The following is a 20,434-nucleotide window of genomic DNA, read 5'->3' as shown; positions in this document are numbered from 1 at the left end:
ATTCTAATGTTGTATAGGTACTACTCTTATGGTGTTCTAATGGTTTTTAATTGTCATGTACCTAATGGCCTTTTTAAAGTCCCTACTGGTCTTTAGACATATGTTTTAAAACCCTAATGGCTAATTGTGTTTTATTATGCAAGGTTTTTAACTTTGCGTAGAGTGGTTACGCGCGAGGACGAAGCAATTCCTCTGTGTGCCAGCATACTTGAGTATACTGCAGTAAACGATTCTTAAATAAGAGCCGAGCTTCCTCTCTTTGTGTTGATCCCCGCACTTATCGGAAGAGGGAGTCAAACGTCCCCCCCCCCCGTTTTTTTCTCACGATAAACTCCCGCAAAAAGCGGCCGATCGCTTTGAAATCGAATCGTACATTCGAATTGACCAATTGTATTCCCCTGAGAATGGCATGACCCTGATCCAAATGACCTTTGACCTGTGAGCTGTGATTTTTTCTCGAGACTATGTTTGGCCGGAATCGCGATTCGGCGTGTAAATTTACACGCCGAATCGCGATTAAGCCGGTACCAAAATAAATTGTTTAACCGTGCATTGGCAACCGTTCAAGCTTAAAGCCAACCGAAATACGACCATGCGCAGGACAATTTTTCGGCTCAGCATGAGGGCCGCTGTTTGCAGTTCGTCCCTCTTACAGAAGAAAGATATATGCACGCGCCTGTATTCATATGTATCATAGGCACGCATAATTGTTCATCAACATGCTCAAACGGACGATTCCAATCGTTCAGAAGTAACAGTTATCGTCCGTTGAACAACACGATGGTGTCTGCACTTGCCAACTTGAAACCAACAAACAGTGACTAGCTGACATTCATGGTGCAAACTCAGACACTTAAACAACACAGCATTAGGTACACCTATGCCAACAGCAACAATATGCAAATTGGTATCCCAATACACCCTACAGATGTCAAGTACCTATGAAAGTAAGCCGATGTGAGCTTACAATTTACATGACTGCTCTTGAGGCTTGAACATCATCAGAGACCACATCGACGTTAGCGAATCGAGTTCAGTCCCCCCAGGCTGTGCTTGGGATTCTGCTTATCGCCAAGTGGTTGGTGTGAAGTGTAACAGCCACACATTTCTCCACCTGGGTTGCCGCTCTGACTGCAACTATATCATCATCGGAGCCTCGCTCCATGATGCGTGTATGCATGGGGTAGTGGCGGGAAGTAGATGAGCCGATTGATTTCAATGGAACTCCAACGAGGAAAAAGATGCGCTCGTTCTCGACAGTCAACTGAATAATGTTCCGTAGTTCTAAGCAAAGTCCTTCGTGAGTCATAATGTAGCAGTCTGAATGTTTGTATTGCCGCTCTGAGACATCCAAGATCATTCCCATATGCAGCATACGTTTGAAGAATGTACCGCCTTCTGGTAGGACAGTCAAACAATTTTGCAATGCGCTTCTGACTGCAGCGCCGAGGTGCCCTGTGGTTCCGCAGCCGAGACCCACAGAAACATGACCAGAGGCAGAACACTGACTGAAAGATTTGTGACCCAAAATCTTTCGGCAAAATGCATTTGTCTGTGGCGATAGTTCAATCGTGTTTAGCATAGCGTCAATCGTTTTGGATACGGAAAAATGATTTAGAATTTGGTTGGCTGCTGATCGGGTCCCGTGAACGTACTTTAAGAGTCGCCCATTCCAGTCTTCAAAGGGAAAGGCAGAGTGAGCCCATAAGGGGCCCCAGCGCTTAACACTCTCCGCCAAATGCAGCAGTTGGTGGACGTTCGAGGTCATTATTTTCGTGCCGTACAAAATTTCGCATGTAACGACATATTCGAAAAGCATCGCCTCTGCCCTTCGCACTTCTTCTGTCATGATTTTATCTTGCAGCAGGATAAAGATAGCGGATGACAGCAAAGAGAAATGCTTCAGGAACTGGCTCTCTATGATACCTGACAAGCACGGAACGGCGTAAAAAAGAAGCCAAGCCCTCCATTCTGACGCCTTCCAATCCTTTCTGGTAGTTATAACCCGTGGAAGGCGTGTGACCACCTTTGGTGGTCTGATCCCCAGCAAGCGGGCATTGATAGCGAGAACGTTTTTCTTTTGACCGATATAATATGCCTCGGCGTGGTTTTTGGTTGAGAACCAGAGTTCTGTCATCATTTTAACAACACCGAGACAGACGCAGTGCATATAATCGGGTACGTAGCCCGACACTAGGTCAAAAGCAGGGAGATTGTAAAGACACGATGGTCCCTTTACACCACGCACTGCATTGCCAGATTCTAAAGCGGCTTTTGCGTCTCTTCGAATTTCTCTGTCCGTCCTAAATGGGCTCTGCACATCTTGGGTGACGTACCGCACCTGATTTTGTAGAAATTTTCCGGGATGCAGACACCAAGAACAGCCATAGAAACCATTAAATCTGATGTGATTTTGCAGTGCTGACCTCCCTAAAGTGTCCGGGCAAGCACATACCGCAAATACTTTCGAAACTATTTGTCTCCCGTCATGCATCCAGCGAACCCCCAATTTTCCCAGCTGATCCATCTCGGTAACAAATGCTCGGAAAAACATCGTCATTGGTACATGTCCAATACCGCACCAAATGCCAGCCAAAATTGGGAGCCTATACCTCATCTTAGGTGCAATTTCGTTGACAAAGGCTGTAATGGGCCATATGGACTTACCATTCGATTTGAAAACGGGACTTCCGTCAGTACTGAATAGCAGCGAGATCATGTGTGAGGTACCCGTTTTTGCCCTGAGTGCCTTGTTCCTGACCCCATCACATATATCTCTGATGATGCCTTCACGACTGCTAGTGAAGCACAAAAAAGATGCATACTTCCTAAGAATTCGCTTGAGCTGCTCTGCGACAGACATAGTTATGAAATAGTTGTTCCCTTTTCCGATTGAGGCGGTACACCACTCCTTACATAATTCACACCACAACTTTCTTTTACGACTGGATCCCTCACTGGTTGTACACAGCAATGTCATGCATGAAGGGCAGAAGAAGTGGAACCGGGCTAGGGATGAGTAGCCTTTAACCATTTTCTGCAGAAGATGTAGCGAACGTGGTACTGCTTCATAGCCAAATAGTGTGTTGATGAGGACCATGAGATCACCGAGCGCGCCCAGATTCAGTCCATGCTTGTAGTAGAAGACTAAGATGAGGAGGATCGCTTCTGCCCTTGTAACAGTGCCAGCTGTAGCGAGTTTTTTGTCTCCATCCTCCAGCCAATCTTCCCAGTCCTGTAATGACAATGCCACAAATGGATGATCAGACAGAGGTGATAGGATTGAAGGAAATGTAGGCGTAAGAACTGGAAACCGACTTGACAGATCGTAGCGCTACGAAATTTTACGCAACTATTTCCACTTAAATTTATGCGTGATGTTCAAGTTTCAAACTCCTATATTTTTTAAGGTCAGGTGACCATGTCACTTTGAATGACTCGATCTCCAATGACTTGTTTTTGCAACTTCGTCGCCGTGTCTGAGCTACAATTATGGCCGAGTTCTAAGGTCCTCTGAAAGTTGCAGAATGTAATAAGACCACTGTTCGCTATGATTTGAATATCTTGCAATTTTGATATCGATGGCCTAAGGTTATGTCAATTTCTTCACCTCTTCATTATGTTAACCTTCGCCCCAGTGGGGGGGGGGGGGGGGCGCATATGTTACCACCCTGTCGCGTTTTTTGCTTTTGGCGCGCCGCTTGGGGTAGCTTTTTGCACATCAATTTTGGACAATGTGTGAAATTTTTTACCCCAGGTCTGAGGTCATGTCAGGTCAGGTCACCAGGTCAAGTTAACTGACCAAGCCTAAAAAAGTTTGCAATCATGTCCAGCCTGCAGTGTTTGTCATAGAGGTTTTAAACTTGGTGGATTGCATGATTTTATGGGTGCCTACAATTTGTATATCTCGGATTTTTTATATGCGTGACCTAAGGTCAGGTCAGTGGCGTGACCTTTCCATTAGGTATAAGTCAATGGAGAAAAACGAAAATGCCTCTAGATCCATGTGTACGCATAGAAACAGTCCAAATATTTCAGAATCACAATGATTTGGGCCACCCGTGACGACCAAGGTGTCTTTTTTGCTTATAGCCTCTAGAAAGGTCATCCGAGGTCATTTGAGGCTACAAACAGCTTTTTGCCAATAACTCTCGATTGGAAAGAGATAGAACGCTGGAGTTGGCCTCATTGTGTTTGTCTTGCCGAGACGCATCGACTGATATGCAACATGACCTTTTCCGGTCAGGTCATGACCTTGACCTGAGGTCAAATTTTGAACTTGACCTTTCAAGGTCAAATTATAGTTCATTCGACGCGTCTCGGCGAGAGGAACACGATTCTGGCAATAAAAATGTCGTGGCTTTTTGTAGTCGAAAGTTATTGTCGAAAAACACTTTTCGTAAAAAACAGCTATTTTTGGAGTTTTTGCCCTCTGGAGGCTAAACCGTTGACCTGAGGTCATCTTTGATGATTACGTTATCAAAAGAAGAGTTCAAAAGCTATCGATTGTTTTCCCAGCGTTCTTCTAGCTATCATAGTTCCTGAGATAATGGCATGTTTTTCTGAAAAATATAATGACAATTCGCAAATTTTGACCTTTGATGACCTCTGGTGACCCCAATATTGCTCTAAGATGAAAATGACCGAATACTTTCAAACGTACGCATCAAGAGCTATTGAGTGCTTTTTACCGCGTCTTTCTAGCCCTCTTAGTTTTTGAGTTAGAGGTGGGTGGTAACATATGCCCCTCCCCCCCTCCACTAGGGCGAAGTTGGCTGAGACCGCCACTGGGGCGCGGGTTAATAGGGGAAAAACAGCTGCCTTATTTTTTAGATGAAACGAATGATTCCATATCTTGCGCCATGGTAGCATACGACTTAACATTAGGCACTCTCCCCCTACGGACAAAAATGAGTGAGTGTTGTAGTAGGGCGCAATGACTGGTAACCGATTAGAATGATAGATGCTTGCTTTCGCCATTCCTAGATGGCGTTAGTGATCCGCGCCTGAAAGTATGCTGTACCGCAAAACAAAAATCGCGAGAGTGAGTGATTGATTGCGATATTGGTTGATTGAGTGATGAGAGAGAGAGAGAGAGAGAGAGAGAGAGAGAGAGAGAGAGAGAGAGAGAGAGAGAGAGGGGGGGAGAGAGAGAGTCGTATGACAAGTGTTCGTTTTTCCTTCTCATAGATGCCGTATAGTGTACCACAATGCGCGAACACATAAAGACGGGTACTAAATTATCTACAAGGCATGAAAGGCGCGGGAGATAGGAAGAGCGAAAGACGGGAGTATCAAAACATAGACGTGACCCACCTCGCTAGCAGAAAACCATTCATCTGTATTGTCTTCATCCTCCGGCAATTCACTCTCCTCTGGGGTAGGAGCGCTGCCATCTTGGACCGTGTCCAGGTGGTCGTCTGATGGCTCCATTCGTGGTGGTTCGGCGTGATCCGATTCATTGTCAATGTCAACGGGAGCATCTTCCACTTCGTCTATGGTTTGTCTGGAAAAGGTATATGTGCATAAACATACCTCGTGTACATAAACATTAACATCGCAGATGCATACATATTTTGTGCATTTCATTAATTTTCCAGTAGGTAGGTACCGTGAATACGTCAAAACCTAATACACCTTTTTGCACTCAAAATAGGCATCTTTTCATTCAATTTCGGCGAATTGCATTCAATTTTAGCGATCTCTCTATTCGAAGCAAATGAGAGATCGCTAAAATTGAATGCAATTCGCCGAAATTGAATGAAAAGATGCCTATTTTGAGTGCAAAAAGGTGTACAATGACAAAAAGTTTCATAACGGGATAAACAACATTACCAAACCAATGTTACCCGCGCCAGGCTGATGCTCAGCGCTAACCGCGCCGGGCCGGGGAGTAGTAAGGTCAAAGGTCAGGTCACCAGAGGTCATCAAAGGTAAAATGTTGACTATTTCAACATTTTCCGAAATGCATTTCAAATGCATTTGAAACTCATTTGATAGCCCTCTTTCTTGGCGCTCTTTCTGTAAAAAGTCCTCAGATTTGACCTCAGCTCAACGGTTTATAGCCTTCCCCTTCAGAGGGCAGAACCGGAAAAATAGACGTTTTTATGAACAATGGTTTTTCTGCAATAATTTTTGACTCAAGAAAGAAGTGACATTTATGTTGCCAGAATCGTGTTCCTTTAGACAAGTCGCGTCCGACCCCAAACGTTATTTTGAAAACTAGGCCTAAGGTCCAGACCGGAAAAGTTAATGCTTCATATCAGTCCATCCGTATCGGCGAGCTGAACGCATCTGAGGTGTTTTCATCGCTCTAGCATGTCTCTGTCAATATGAAATGGTCAAAACCCATTGAAAAACTGCTTGAGACCTTTTATGACCTAAGATGACCTCAGCGACAATATGAGAGGTCACGGGTGCTATTTTCGGTTCATCGTGTCAATTTTACCTTGAACCCGACATTTGAAAGGATTTGGAATGACGTTTGTCCAAAAGAGGCGCTTATCAGTTTTTTCTCCATTGACTTAAAGGGGGTGGTTGCATAACTGACCTGACCTTAGGTCACCGTTATCAAAATTATCACCGTAATCAAAACCGCATGGGGGTGCTCCCCCGGCCCGGCGCGGGTTAATATTCTATGAAATAACACAATAAGCAACATGCTACTAAAAGGTTACTCACCCGCCGACTGTTACGCTGTCATCTTGTTGTTGGTCACTCGGATGGCTTTCAGTTGTGTCTGGTCTCTCATAGCCGGTAACAGAACATCCAGCGCTCGATGACGCTGACAGCCTCCATTTGGTAGCTTTCGGGATGTTGCCCTCAAAATCTGGCTCCAAAAACCTCTTGTACCTTCTGTTATTATTTTCTGCCATACTTAATACGATTTAAAACTGACAAAATGTGATAAAAACTGCGGTGCTTTAAAATGAATCAAAATGCTTATAGTTCTCAGCAAAGCGGCCTAAGCCTCTCGCAACAACGAAAGGTCAACATGGGTCAGCCGTCAACCAGCGTCGTGGTGTGCCATTTCTTTCCATTATTTGGAGAATAACACTCGAGATTTTATTGGTTCCGCGCCTCAAAAAAGCGGCCTCCAGTACAAGGCAATAAAGGTATATAACTTAAACCGTCTTAATGCACGCAAACCATTCAGTTTTTTTACAAATTTGCTAAAAAAAAGTTTCCAATCAGACTACTTCGTGCTCATCAAAATTAATTTATTTTGATTATTATCTTATCTTATTCATTCATGATGCACGTAAGAGTGTCGGGGAAGAAGTATGTAACTTACACTAATCACGAGTTGTGAACTTGTTCAACAAATAGCATCACGTGCATTGTGATAAACGTAATTTTGTTTCGGCTACTCGTACAACATTGCCTAAGCACTCATTCAATAACTGCACTTATTGATCTTATCACTTAAAACTTGCATAGGTATATATTAGTATATTTTTTTTTTTGGTCTTGACCCTTCATTTATATAGGGATGTTTGCATACATATGCTATTTACGCGACAATGTCAAACGAGTCGTCCCGATTAAAGATATAAAAGATTTCCATCCTCGAACCGTCCGCGATTTTGACCCAACGGTCATTGTAAGGGCTTACTGGCGCGGCCTGAAAGACGACATCCCATATGAAGAAGCTCGAAGATACAACGCCCAAGTACTGAAGCTCGGAGGTATGTACCACATTACATTGCGTTATCTATTAATGACAGCATTTATCTATGGCGTGTTCAAATAGGTACCTACAAGATATCTTGGCTCGCTCCGCGTCGCTTTGGCAATCAAAGTATGAGGGAGAAAATTTGGGATCGATTGGTGTTCGTCCCGTGTTAATCGGACGTCTAGAAGCTTAGATATTCACGAAAAACTTGTTGAACTTGCAAAAGTACTTGGTACTTGCTTGGTACTTGCCAAAGTACTCGGTACTTGCCAAAGTACTTGGTACTTGCTTGGTATTTGCATAAGTACTCGGTACTTGCCAAAGTACTTGGTACTTGCTTGGTATTTCCATAAGTACTTGGTACTTGCTTGGTACTTGTAAAAGTACTTGGTACTTGCTTGGTACTTGCGAAAGTACTTGGTACTTGCACTCGCCCCCCCCGTTCCCCCGACTCTACTCCCACACCTACCCCTCGGGATAATTCCGGGTTCGTCGGGTAGGAAAACTTGCCACTCTACTCCCCCCCCCCCCCCCACAGAGCCATTTGGTATCGATCGGTGTTTATCCCGTGTCAATCGGTCGTCAATAAGCCGAGATATGCACGGCGAATTATTTCAATCGGCGTCGATCAGAATCTTCAGAACGGAGGGACCCACACTCATTTCTGGCCGTATCTCACTTTTCCGAGATGTACGTCAAACTACGTATTTAAAACTACATATTCTACAGCCGAATCTTCCAACTGGGGGTACCTCAGACCGTGGGAACGACTCGGCTCAGCACTGCCGCACGCGCATTCAGCGGCGGCTTGTCGATTTTTCGAGTGTCGGCTGCCGATCTCCCGAGAGCCGGCCACCTGTCAGCCGCCGCTCGGCTCTGTGTTAAGCATATGGGGACGGCGAATTTCTCCCGGAGGGAAGCACCTCGCTCACAAAAGCACGTGAATCAGCCGCATTCCTGTGTGGCGCGCAATGCTGAAGAGATATGTGTTTCCGCGGGTATCTCGCAAGCCCTAACAGGAAAAGCTCGCTGCAAAAACTGACCGCTTCAAAAAACCCGAAATCCTACTCAAATGGATATTTAAACCAGAATTGGTAGCGGTAGCACTGGCTTACACCTTCATTAATTTAAATTTAAATGGTTTTTCAGCCTCGAACCTTTTCAGCCCTTTGTTTGCTTAATTATATTATCTATTCCCCGGGGTAGTTCCCAATATGTTTGAATGTAATTAGTAGTTAATGGAAAGTTTCTTTGGCATTCATTTTTGTCATTCAATCGATTCATGATAAGTTTTTATTCAAAATTGTTTTAAGTAGATCAAATTCATTTAAAACATCAATGTTGTGCATTTTTCAGAAACCAGGGAGAGCATCGCAACCACCATAGCGGCAAAAAGAGTGCATCAGCCCAAAATAGTGCCAGCCACCGACGTCACATCCATGTCCAGTGAAGAGGAAACGGATTTCGAACAAGAGGTGAGGAGTAACGTAATTTATGTGCACATTCACTTCCACAAATATATATATATATATATATATATATATATATATATATATATATATATATATATATATATATATATATATATATATATATATATATATATATATATATATATATTAGGGTGGCACTTAGCAATAGGGTGAATTTTATGTTATCCGATTTTTAGGCGTGCGGGTAGTTTTCTGGTTCCATTCCCGTAAAAAATAATGTGTGCAAAATAATTTTGAAAAATATTGATATTTAGGGGTCGCGAATTGAGGTCAAAGTTGGCAGTTTTGGGGAAAAAAATCAACTTTTTGGAAACTACTTTAAACCTATTTGGAATGACATATGTGGTCATTAAGCGTCATATCCGACGTATTTTGACCTTTATTTGTATAACAATTGCTTATCCCATCACTTCCGGTCGATCGTAGCCAGTCCAGGTCACGCCAAGACAGGTCTGATCTGGGCTGTTTTACCCATGTCAGGCCTGTTTTTGGCCTGCGACCGGTGCCTTCTCTCTCACAGTGGAGGTCATATCCTCTTATGAGTGTGAGGAGTGAACGGTCTCTCCTGTTCCAAAGGGAGGACGAGCCCCACAGTTCTATCGGTTCTTGAGACATGCTCCTTTTCTGTCAAAGAGAATGTGAAGAAGTTGGAGCCAGCCTATCGCCGGCGGGGGAAAGCAGAGGCGAGAGTGGGCATTGAGCTGCGCTGGTTTATTGTGCTTTCGGGATGTTCTTCCGTGGGCGCTTCTTCCGACTCTACATAGTGCCAGTGCCAGCAACAGACTTACCCGGCCGTTGCGGCGCGCACACGGAGGGAACGTCTTTGACGATGGCGACCATGAGAGAGAAACGTCGACTCACACTCCCAAGCGCATGCGGGCGAGCGGACGTCCCCAACAGTGAACTGGCCTCGACCGGGCCAAACTGCCCAACCGTAATGTGTGAAGAACACGTGAGCCTGTTATCAACTGCGGCACGGAACTTCTGATACGACTCCGGATGAACCGCGAATCCTGAACCGCGAGAGAAGGAGCGTCGACCGATTCTAGGTCCTGGTGATGGGGGGGGGATTAGGGTGGCCAAGCTCCTCGCCGTTCCCAAACTCCCCTCCATCCAAGCACAGGAGGCCATGCTCACAGCGCTGGGAGGCTAGGAACTGGAGAAGCGGAACTGCGGCCTTTTGCTTCGACGCCACGACGGCGAACAGCATGCTGGTGAACGGTACTTTAGCCCTTATCATTTAGGGCCTTGCCCTTATCGAGCAGAAGCTGGATCGGCCCGTCCTCCAGCTGGCCTGCCGGCACCACGTGTAAGAGCTGGTCCTAGAGAAGGCCTTCTCCACCTGCCGTAGAATCTCGAGCGGCCTCTACATCCGGCTGTTTAAGAGGTTCAAAGGCGGGTGGGAGTTCATGCTTCATTGACAGGATCACACCGGTGGCGTTCGCCGTCGACGACGTTCCGGAGTGGGACAAGCTGCTGGTAAGCTTCCATCGCTTCCATCGCTGGACTATGCCTAGCTCCGGGAAGACTACCGAAAACTTCTGGAGCTCTGCGTAACTGCTCTCGGTGGAGTTCCAAGCACGGCATCCGTTTCTCCGCCTCAGAGTACTCCACTGAGTTAGGTGGATGGCAAAGACCATCCGTACCGTGGATGCCTTCCTCTTCAGGGAGCGGCTCCGGCTGACGGCGGCCGAGGCCCAGGTCATCAGACGCTGTGCGCTGTTCGTTGCCTGCAAGTTCGCCGCCGCCGCCGCCGCCTGGTCTGGGACTCTACTGCCACTGCGCCGGCTCTGGACCTGACCTTCGTGAACTCGTTCTGCACCTACCCCGACAAGGAGCTGTCGAAGGCGACAGTCCCGGTCTTCGGCCGTCACCTGTAGTAATTGAGTGATCGGCTGGTGACTCTGGAGCTTTTAGACCCCGACCCTCGGGCTCAATCAAGACATGGTGCGGGCAATAGACTTGTAGGAGAGGGGACCCGCCCCGTAAGTCCTTAGTGGACACTATGAACGCCGCTCTCGCGACCGAGACGTTGGCGAGCTTCCTCACACCATCGTTCAAAAAGCTCTCAAGGATACACGACCTGGACGCGGGGCTCAATGCTCATCATCAATGACCAAGGCCACTGGGAGGACAGCGGCTACCAAGCCGCAGCTCGTGTAGTCCGGGAGCTGCGGGTGGTGAATGACTTCACCAGGCGCGGTATGGCGCTGATGTAGGACTGGCACTCATGGAAGACAAAGATTAGCGCCAGTTCTTCCTCCATGTCGTTGAAAAGATCACAGAAAACGCTAACCTGACACCCGAAGATCGACTGCAATTGCTAACCAGGCTACACACAAAGTGATCTGGGTGCCCGTTGCCCATGATACCCCTCCCTCCAATGAGGCGCCAATAATCTACTAAAGAGGAGGAACTGGAGTAGTGGAGTACATATACCAGCGTTCTGGCGTGGCCGAAGCTGCATGGAATATCAATAAACAATATGAAAATGACTAAGAAATGCCTTATTATCATCCGATTATAGCGTAATAGGAAACTCAGAAGCGATTTTAATGATATTGAAATATGCTACCAAAATCTCAATTTTTACCTTGATTCGCGACCTCTAAACATCAATATTTTCCCATAAAAATTTGCCTCCCTTATTTTTTACGGGAATGGAACCGGAAAACCACCCGCACGCATTAAAAATCAAAAATTGATTTTTAAGTGCCACCCTAATATATATATATATATATATATATATATATATATATATATATATATATATATATATATATATATATATATATATTTTTGTGAAGTTAGGGAGCAGTCCATCTTCAATACTTTTTTTGTCAAACACGATAGCGTAATGAGCGTTAGTGATCTTCTTGTGGTTTTGCTCGATACTTCGCACTATGCTTTTCGTATCCGGGTCAAGTTGACTCAGCACCTCTTCAGAAGTCGACATTTTATTCCAACGTTTCGTCAAACTTATGACATTATCAAGGAGCAAAATGATGAGTGATACAATGATGATGTTGATATGATACATTGCAGTTCGGTCGATACTAGTGATCGGGTGATCGGGTCGGCCCAGTAGTTTCCAAAGTAGCAGGGGTCACTCTGTAGGCCCCCACCCCCTTCCCACCAGCCGCGTTGTGGGAAATACCTCTGTCATGCGGGGGTTAAGATTGTTTTGCACTCACAGACACAAAAGCCAGCGAGCACAAGGACTCCCGCTCAAGACGCCGAAAGACAACGTCTGAGAGACATAGTGAACCGACACCACGCCAACGCTATGGACGGAAGTCCAGACAACGATGCAGACACGTCATGTGGAGAACCATCCGCAAGATCCGAAACTGTTTATCGGGAAGTAGTGGAGCAGAGGGACAGGTAAGCCCAGCGATGAGAAAAGTCCGTATGCGGCATGCGTGTATCATGCCAGCAATGTTTTTTTTTTTCTTTAACCTTTGATGACCTCGGTCCACTTTTTCGAGTTTTACATTTTTCTAGGCTAGTCTTTGGAGCTGAATTCGAATTTAGCAACCATTTGAACATTTACGAAGTAGTGTTGGTGTCTTCGTAACATATGTCACAAAGCAGTCAGAGGCGGTTGACACCTACTACGAATGCCCCTACTGGTTGATCTGACCTGACCTGATCCGACCTGGCCTAAATGCATGAAGACAGCATTTGTGATCAAAACTAACATGATATTCGTGATCAGCATCCCGAAAAACCTAATGGTAGCCAGCGTTCGAACAGGTACTGATTCTCCCGACTTTTGGGTCATTGACCTGACCTGAAAGGTCAACCAATGACCTGGGACCTAAAAATTTGGTATCATCGGCTTCCTCTTGTCACGGGCAACACGCTCGTTTTTTCCGCGAAGCTCTAGCTCGATCAGGGGCCAAACGACAAGGGCGGTCTCCCCCCCCCATTTTTCAGAAACCAGGTATCCCCCCCGTATACGTTTGCGGCTGGTGGTTTAAAACACGCTTGCGCAAGGCACGGCATCCACAAAATTTACTGACTGATGATTTTGCAATAAATGCACCGGAAATCATGTAATAGCTACATATGACTTAAACCATACTGCATATCCCGAGCAAATCGACAATTTTTTTCAAAGGTACAAAACCAGGTGTGACGACCTGCAAAAGCAGCTGAGCGAGACCAAATCAGCTCTGTCAGAGCTGGAAGGCGAGCTGGAGGACACGAAAAAGGAGATGAAGATGCTTCGTCTCCTCAATGCAAAATATCAAGTTCGGATAGTCAAAGCTGTCGAGACGCAGATGCGATGTAAGCAGACAACATTTTTGAACACAAAAAACTAATTAACAAATAACAATACCGTTTATTCATAACGGGACAATGATTAAGAAATTCGATAATGATGAATAAGTAAAGAGACATCACTCACATCTGTGATGAAGATTAGAAGCTGTCTTCAACTTGCCTTTAACTGATCCTTTGTTTATTTCAGGCATTCAGGAGCAGCCCAGCCGGTCAAGCGCCAGCAACGGGGGTGGGTGCGCGCCGCAACGGTGCGAAAGCGGTAAAAGCAGTTCGACCCCCCAGCCACGCCCGTGTCGCCCGGAAAATCCACCACGACCACTTTCCCAGCCTGAGGTAAGAGCCGTTTTTAGATACGAAAATGCTTCAATTTTCTTTCAAATGGACACTTGTAGAATGGTCCAATGCATTAACAGATGAATGCTGTGTGAGGGGGCGGGCGATCGTTAAATTATTGCCCGATGTGAGATCACTGTAGAGTGTAGCGTAGCCCGAGGGTGACTGAACACCGAAACATACTTTGCTTGTTGAGGCAATAATGCACGTGTTGACCATTGAAACTTAATGTAGTAAGGTCACTTGACCAGACCTGGCGACCTGACCTTAAGTGAGATGGATTTTCATAACACGTGCAGAAAAGATGTATGATAAGGTGTGCCAAAAACCACAAGGGAGGATGTTCAAACCCCTCCCCTTTCCCCCTCCCCAGCTGAGGAGGGCGCAGGTTAACCCGCGCATGACTTGGGTTTTATTTTACATTATGCGGCTGACTGGGGCTACGTTATTACTAGGCCGAGCGTCAAAATTCACACGGCGTCTGATAGCCCTGGACAAACTGTTGAACGAAATCTAATTTCATTAACCTAGAGGTTATCGATGATGTCACAGGTCAGGTCAAGGGAAACATTATCAACATTTTGGTCATGGTGCCGTCATTCTTATTCCAGCACCTTTTTGCAGCTATTCAGCACAGAGGAGCAGCCGGGCCCAGCCGGTGATCCGGGGAGCCCGGTAAGCATAAGACCGGATGTGTTGGAAACCATTCGAGGCCAGCGCACGGCTTCGCTGATGGTAAAAAATATGGCTGTCGCTCTCTGGGGCACGGAGGGCCTCGCCAACCGGTCCGTTACCGGGTCAGCCTCCAACCGGACTCAAGGGCGTGAGCCAAAACAGAGGCTCACCCCCAAGAAACTTGAGGCTATCAAAAGTAAGTAATATATAGGTAGTGGTCAAGTATTGCATGCACTACTGTACGACTCGCTGCATCAATTTACATGCATTTTGACTCACCAAGCATTGCACACCGTTTCCTGTAGAATGCTATGAGACACGAGCATTCGATCATTAAGGTTATAGGCAGTAAGGAAAGCACGCATAAAATTTCTATCAATAATGCGTACAATACTAATACGTACTAGTGCTCTTTTTATAGAAGATTAAATTAACATATGAATTAAATAATGAAAAGCATAAAAAGTAAAAAAAGATGTAACTCAACTAACAATAAGTAAAAGACATCCATGTCAATGTCAATGTGCACTTTTGCTACAGGTGAACTACGGTCACAAATGACCAAGCGGGGTGCCGACGATGCGGAGGTACAGAACACCCTCAAAAAGGTCCCGCGCTTCATCAACGAAAAAATTCAGGATATCCGTCGGAAAACCAAGACGACGCAGCAGGACTGATTGTGACAAAAAGGCGACCGTGTGACCCGCACACACGCCTTCCTTAGAGGCAAAAGGCCCCCGCCCTACCCCATCCGGGCTAACCCGTGCCCGGCCCCCTCCAGCATGTGCTGGGCGGGCCGGGCCGCCGGCCCGTCGCGCGGACCGCCTGTGGCTCGCGCTGAACGGGTCGGTGGTCAGGGGGCGCCGCCTCGCAAGTATAGTGGCACTTTAGTCGCACTCAGGTGCGAGGCGGCGCGGGCGGGGGCAGAGGTGGTGCCAGCAAGAGCCACTTGTATATATACTACGTGAATTATAAATGAAGGAATAGCTTATGCACCTGTGTTGTTCTGATGTGAAATAACCATTTTCTGTAAAATAGTAATACATTATTTGCTCCTTTTAAGAACATGTTTCAACTGTTTTCTGATGGTACGCACACCATAAGAAACCTTTAGACCATAAGAAACCATTAGACCATAAGAAACCATTAGACCATAAGAAACCATTAGACCATAAGAAACCATTAGACCATAAGAAACCATTAGACCATGAGAAACCATTAGACCATGAGAAACCATTAGACCATAAGAAACCATTAGACCATAAGAAACCATTAGACCATAAGAAACCATTAGACCATTAGACCATCAAGCCATTAGACCATTAGGCCATCAAACCATTAGACCATTAGAGCATCAAACCATTAGACCACTACACCACCATACCATTAGACCATTAGACCATTAGGGTTTCAATTTCCATATAGACCATTAGACCATTAGACCATCGCTAATGGTTTTTTCTCTAGGGAATAGCAATGTTTGATATTAATCTAAGGTTATTTTATTCGAAAACGATTATTATCTCTTGATTTATGTTTGCGCGCCATAAATCGCCGACCGTTACAGCCCGCAAACAGCTGATTTCCTCGCGAAAATGTTCCCGTGGCTCCTCTGAAACGGCTATGTAACGGAAGTTAGCAGGGATTCAGCAGGGGTTCAGCAGGGATTCAGCAGGGATCGACGGCCCCTACGATTTCGCTGAATTTTGGTGGATAGGTGCAGAATGGTGTCCTCTATCGAAAATCCTAGTGCCAAAATGCGGGGAATCCATCAGGGGGGCCACAAATCCCAAAAAACAGTATGCCCTCAGGGCACAATCGACGAACTTTGAAAACCCTACTTCTAGCCGTCAAAACAGCTAAAAATGCACGTCATTCGAAAGAGGACAAAATTTTACGTGCAACGGTACCAAATTTAGGGGGCTAGCGCCCCCTGAACCGAACATAACAGCTTCAAATATATGGGCCCGGGAGTATGCCCTCGGGGCATAAATAAACGTTTGCAACAATTTCAGGCCTATAACATCGACAAAATCCAGCAATATGCACATCATTGGAAAGAGCGTAATTTCCCAAACAAAAAACCCAAGTAACATTTTTCGATGGGGCCCACCTGGGGCCCACGGGACCCAATTGAAATTTGGGGCCCAATGGGGCGGCCCCTACGATTTTCTTCAAAATTTGCACAGACACTCTCCTGGGCCCCCTCTTCAATCTGGCTGAAGAAACCTACCGGGGAATCCAAAGGAAGGGGCCCAAAGAGGGCCCCAAAGAGGCCCTTTCTAAGTATTGCCCCTAATTTCGCGACCAACCCCGGCAATATGCACATCATTGGAAAGAGCGTAATTTCCCAAACAAAAAACCCAAGTAACATTTTTCGATGGGGCCCACCTGGGGCCCACGGGACCCAATTGAAATTTGGGGCCCAATGGGGCGGCCCCTACGATTTTCTTCAAAATTTGCACAGACACTCTCCTGGGCCCCCTCTTCAATCTGGCTGAAGAAACCTACCGGGGAATCCAAAGGAAGGGGCCCAAAGAGGGCCCCAAAGAGGCCCTTTCTAAGTATTGCCCCTAATTTCGCGACCAACCCCGGCAATATGCACATCATTGGAAAGAGCGTAATTTCCCAAACAAAAAACCCAAGTAACATTTTTCGATGGGGCCCACCTGGGGCCCACGGGACCCAATTGAAATTTGGGGCCCAATGGGGCGGCCCCTACGATTTTCTTCAAAATTTGCGCAGACACTCTCCTGGGCCCCCTCTTCAATCTGGCTGAAGAAACCTACCGGGGAATCCAAAGGAAGATGCCCAAAGAGGGCCCCAAAGAGGCCCTTTCTAAGTATTGCCCCTAATTTCGCGACCAACCCCGGCAATATGATCATCATTGGAAAGAGCGTAATTTCCCAAACAAAAAACCCAAGTAACATTTTTCGATGGGGCCCACCTGGGGCCCACGGGACCCAATTGAAATTTGGTGCCCAATTGGGCGGCCCCTACGATTTTCTTCAAAATTTGCACAGACACTCTCCTGGGCCCCCTCTTCAATCTGGCTGAAGAAACCTACCGGGGAATCCAAAGGAAGGGGCCCAAAGAGGGCCCCAAAGAGGCCCTTTCTAAGTATTGCCCCTAATTTCGCGACCAACCCCGGCAATATGCACATCATTGGAAAGAGCGTAATTTCCCAAACAAAAAACCCAAGTAACATTTTTCGATGGGGCCCACCTGGGGCCCACGGGACCCAATTGAAATTTGGGGCCCAATGGGGCGGCCCCTACGATTTTCTTCAAAATTTGCGCAGACACTCTCCTGGGCCCCCTCTTCAATCTGGCTGAAGAAACGTACCGGGGAATCCAAAGGAAGGGGCCCAAAGAGGGCCCCAAAGAGGCCCTTTCTAAGTATTGCCCCTAATTTCGCGACCAACCCCGGCAATATGCACATCATTGGAAAGAGCGTAATTTCCCAAACAAAAAACCCAAGTAACATTTTTCGATGGGGCCCACCTGGTGCCCACGGGACCCAATTGAAATTTGGGGCCCAATGGGGCGGCCCCTACGATTTTCTTCAAAATTTGCACAGACACTCTCCTGGGCCCCCTCTTCAATCTGGCTGAAGAAACCTACCGGGGAATCCAAAGGAAGGGGCCCAAAGAGGGCCCCAAAGAGGCCCTTTCTAAGTATTGCCCCTAATTTCGCGACCAACCCCGGCAATATGCACATCATTGGAAAGAGCGTAATTTCCCAAACAAAAAACCCAAGTAACATTTTTCGATGGGGCCCACCTGGGGCCCACGGGACCCAATTGAAATTTGGGGCCCAATAGGGCGGCCCCTACGATTTTCTTCAAAATTTGCACAGACACTCTCCTGGGCCCCCTCTTCAATCTGGCTGAAGAAACCTACCGGGGAATCCAAAGGAAGGGGCCCAAAGAGGGCCCCAAAGAGGCCCTTTCTAAGTATTGCCCCTAATTTCGCGACCAACCCCAGCAATATGCACATCATTGGAAAGAGCGTAATTTCCCAAACAAAAAATCCAGGTAACATTTTTCGATGGGGCCCACCTGGGGCCCACGGGACCCAATTGAAATTTGGGGCCCAATGGGGCGGCCCCTACGATTTTCTTCAAAATTTGCACAGACACTCTCCTGGGCCCCCTCTTCAATCTGGCTGAAGAAACCTACCGGGGAATCCAAAGGAAGGGGCCCAAAGAGGGCCCCAAAGAGGCCCTTTCTAAGTATTGCCCCTAATTTCGCGACCAACCCCGGCAATATGCACATCATTGGAAAGAGCGTAATTTCCCAAACAAAAAACACAAGTAACATTTTTCGATGGGGCCCACCTGGGGCCCACGGGACCCAATTGAAATTTGGGTTCCAATGGGGCGGCCCCTACGATTTTCTTCAAAATTTGCACAGACACTCTCCTGGGCCCCCTCTTCAATCTGGCTGAAGAAACCTACCGGGGAATCCAAAGGAAGGGGCCCAAAGAGGGCCCCAAAGAGGCCCTTTCTAAGTATTGCCCCTAATTTCGCGACCAACCCCGGCAATATGCACATCATTGGAAAGAGCATAATTTCCCAAACAAAAAACCCAAGTAACATTTTTCGATGGGGCCCACCTGGGGCCCACGGGACCCAATTGAAATTTGGGGCCCAATGGGGCGGCCCTACGATTTTCTTCAAAATTTGCACAGACACTCTCCTGGGCCCCCTCTTCAATCTGGCTGAAGAAACCTACCGGGGAATCCAAAGGAAGGGGCCCAAAGAGGGCCCCAAAGAGGCCCTTTCTAAGTATTGCCCCTAATTTCGCGACCAACCCCGGCAATATGCACATCATTGGAAAGAGCGTAATTTCCCAAACAAAAAACCCAAGTAACATTTTTCGATGGGGCCCACCTGGGGCCCACGGGACCCAATTGAAATTTGGGGCCGAATGGGGCGGCCCCTACGATTTTCTTCAAAATCTGCATAGACACTCTCCTGGGCCCCCTCTTCAATCTGGCTGAAGAAACCTACCGGGGAATCCAAAGGAAGGGGCCCAAAGAGGGCCCCAAAGAGGCCCTTTCTAAGTATTGCCCCTAATTTCGCAACCAACCCCGGCAATATGCACATCATTGGAAAGAGCGTAATTTCCCAAACAAAAAACCCAAGTAACATTTTTCGATGGGGCCCACCTGGGGCCCACGGGACCCAATTGAAATTTGGGGCCCAATGGGGCGGCCCCTACGATTTTCTTCAAAATTTGCACAGACACTCTCCTGGGCCCCCTCTTCAATCTGGCTGAAGAAAACTACCGGGGAATCCAAAGGAAGGGGCCCTCTTTGGGCCCCTTCGCGAAATTAGGGGCAATACTTATAAAGGGCCTCTTTGGGGCCCTCTTTGGGCCCCTTCCTTTGGATTCCCCGGTAGGTTTCTTCAGCCAGATTGAAGAGGGGGCCCAGGTGAGTGTCTGTGCAAATTTTGAAGAAAATCGTAGGGGCCGCCCCATTGGGCCCCAAATTTCAATTGGGTCCCGTGGGCCCCAGGTGGGCCCCATCGAAAAATGTTACTTGGGTTTTTTGTTTGGGAAATTACGCTCTTTCCAATGATGTGCATATTGCCGGGGTTGGTCGCGAAATTAGGGGCAATACTTAGAAAGGGCCTCTTTGGGGCCCTCTTTGGGCCCCTTCCTTTGGATTCCCCGGTAGGTTTCTTCAGCCAGATTGAAGAGGGGGCCCAGGAGAGTGTCTGTGCAGATTTTGAAGAAAATCGTAGGGGCCGCCCCATTGGGCCCCAAATTTCAATTGGGTCCCGTGGGCCCCAGGTGGGCCCCATCGAAAAATGTTACTTGGGTTTTTTGTTTGGGAAATTACGCTCTTTCCAATGATGTGCATATTGCCGGGGTTGGTCGCGAAATTAGGGGCAATACTTAGAAAGGGCCTCTTTGGGGCCCTCTCTGGGCCCCTTCCTTTGGATTCCCCGGTAGGTTTCTT

At 47.0% G+C, this 20,434-nt stretch overlaps 2 protein-coding genes across 2 annotated transcripts; one reads left to right on the top strand and one right to left on the bottom strand.

Annotated features, from left to right (window-relative positions):
* Positions 1-674: 674 nt before the first annotated feature.
* LOC122373208 lies at positions 675-6,928 on the bottom strand. The gene is made up of 3 exons (XM_043351054.1): positions 6,682-6,928; positions 5,317-5,506; positions 675-3,235 (listed from the first exon to the last, which is right to left on the bottom strand). The coding sequence occupies exons 1-3, from the start codon at positions 6,873-6,875 to the stop codon at positions 1,034-1,036; spliced, it is 2,586 nt and encodes an 861-aa protein (XP_043206989.1). The 5' UTR covers positions 6,876-6,928; the 3' UTR covers positions 675-1,033.
* A 435-nt stretch (positions 6,929-7,363) lies between these two features.
* Positions 7,364-15,528, top strand: LOC122373212 (BEN domain-containing protein 5-like). The gene is made up of 7 exons (XM_043351060.1): positions 7,364-7,688; positions 9,032-9,150; positions 12,365-12,552; positions 13,292-13,461; positions 13,646-13,791; positions 14,416-14,662; positions 15,007-15,528. Exons 1-7 carry the CDS (start codon positions 7,493-7,495, stop codon positions 15,141-15,143), a joined length of 1,203 nt encoding a protein of 400 aa, XP_043206995.1. The 5' UTR covers positions 7,364-7,492; the 3' UTR covers positions 15,144-15,528.
* Positions 15,529-20,434: the final 4,906 nt, after the last annotated feature.

Source organism: Amphibalanus amphitrite, unplaced genomic scaffold, assembly GCF_019059575.1.
Source record: "Amphibalanus amphitrite isolate SeventyFive unplaced genomic scaffold, NRLGWU_Aamphi_draft 001459F_arrow, whole genome shotgun sequence".
NCBI lineage: Eukaryota > Metazoa > Arthropoda > Thecostraca > Balanomorpha > Balanidae > Amphibalanus > Amphibalanus amphitrite.
This window is presented reverse-complemented; position numbering and strand designations above follow the sequence as displayed.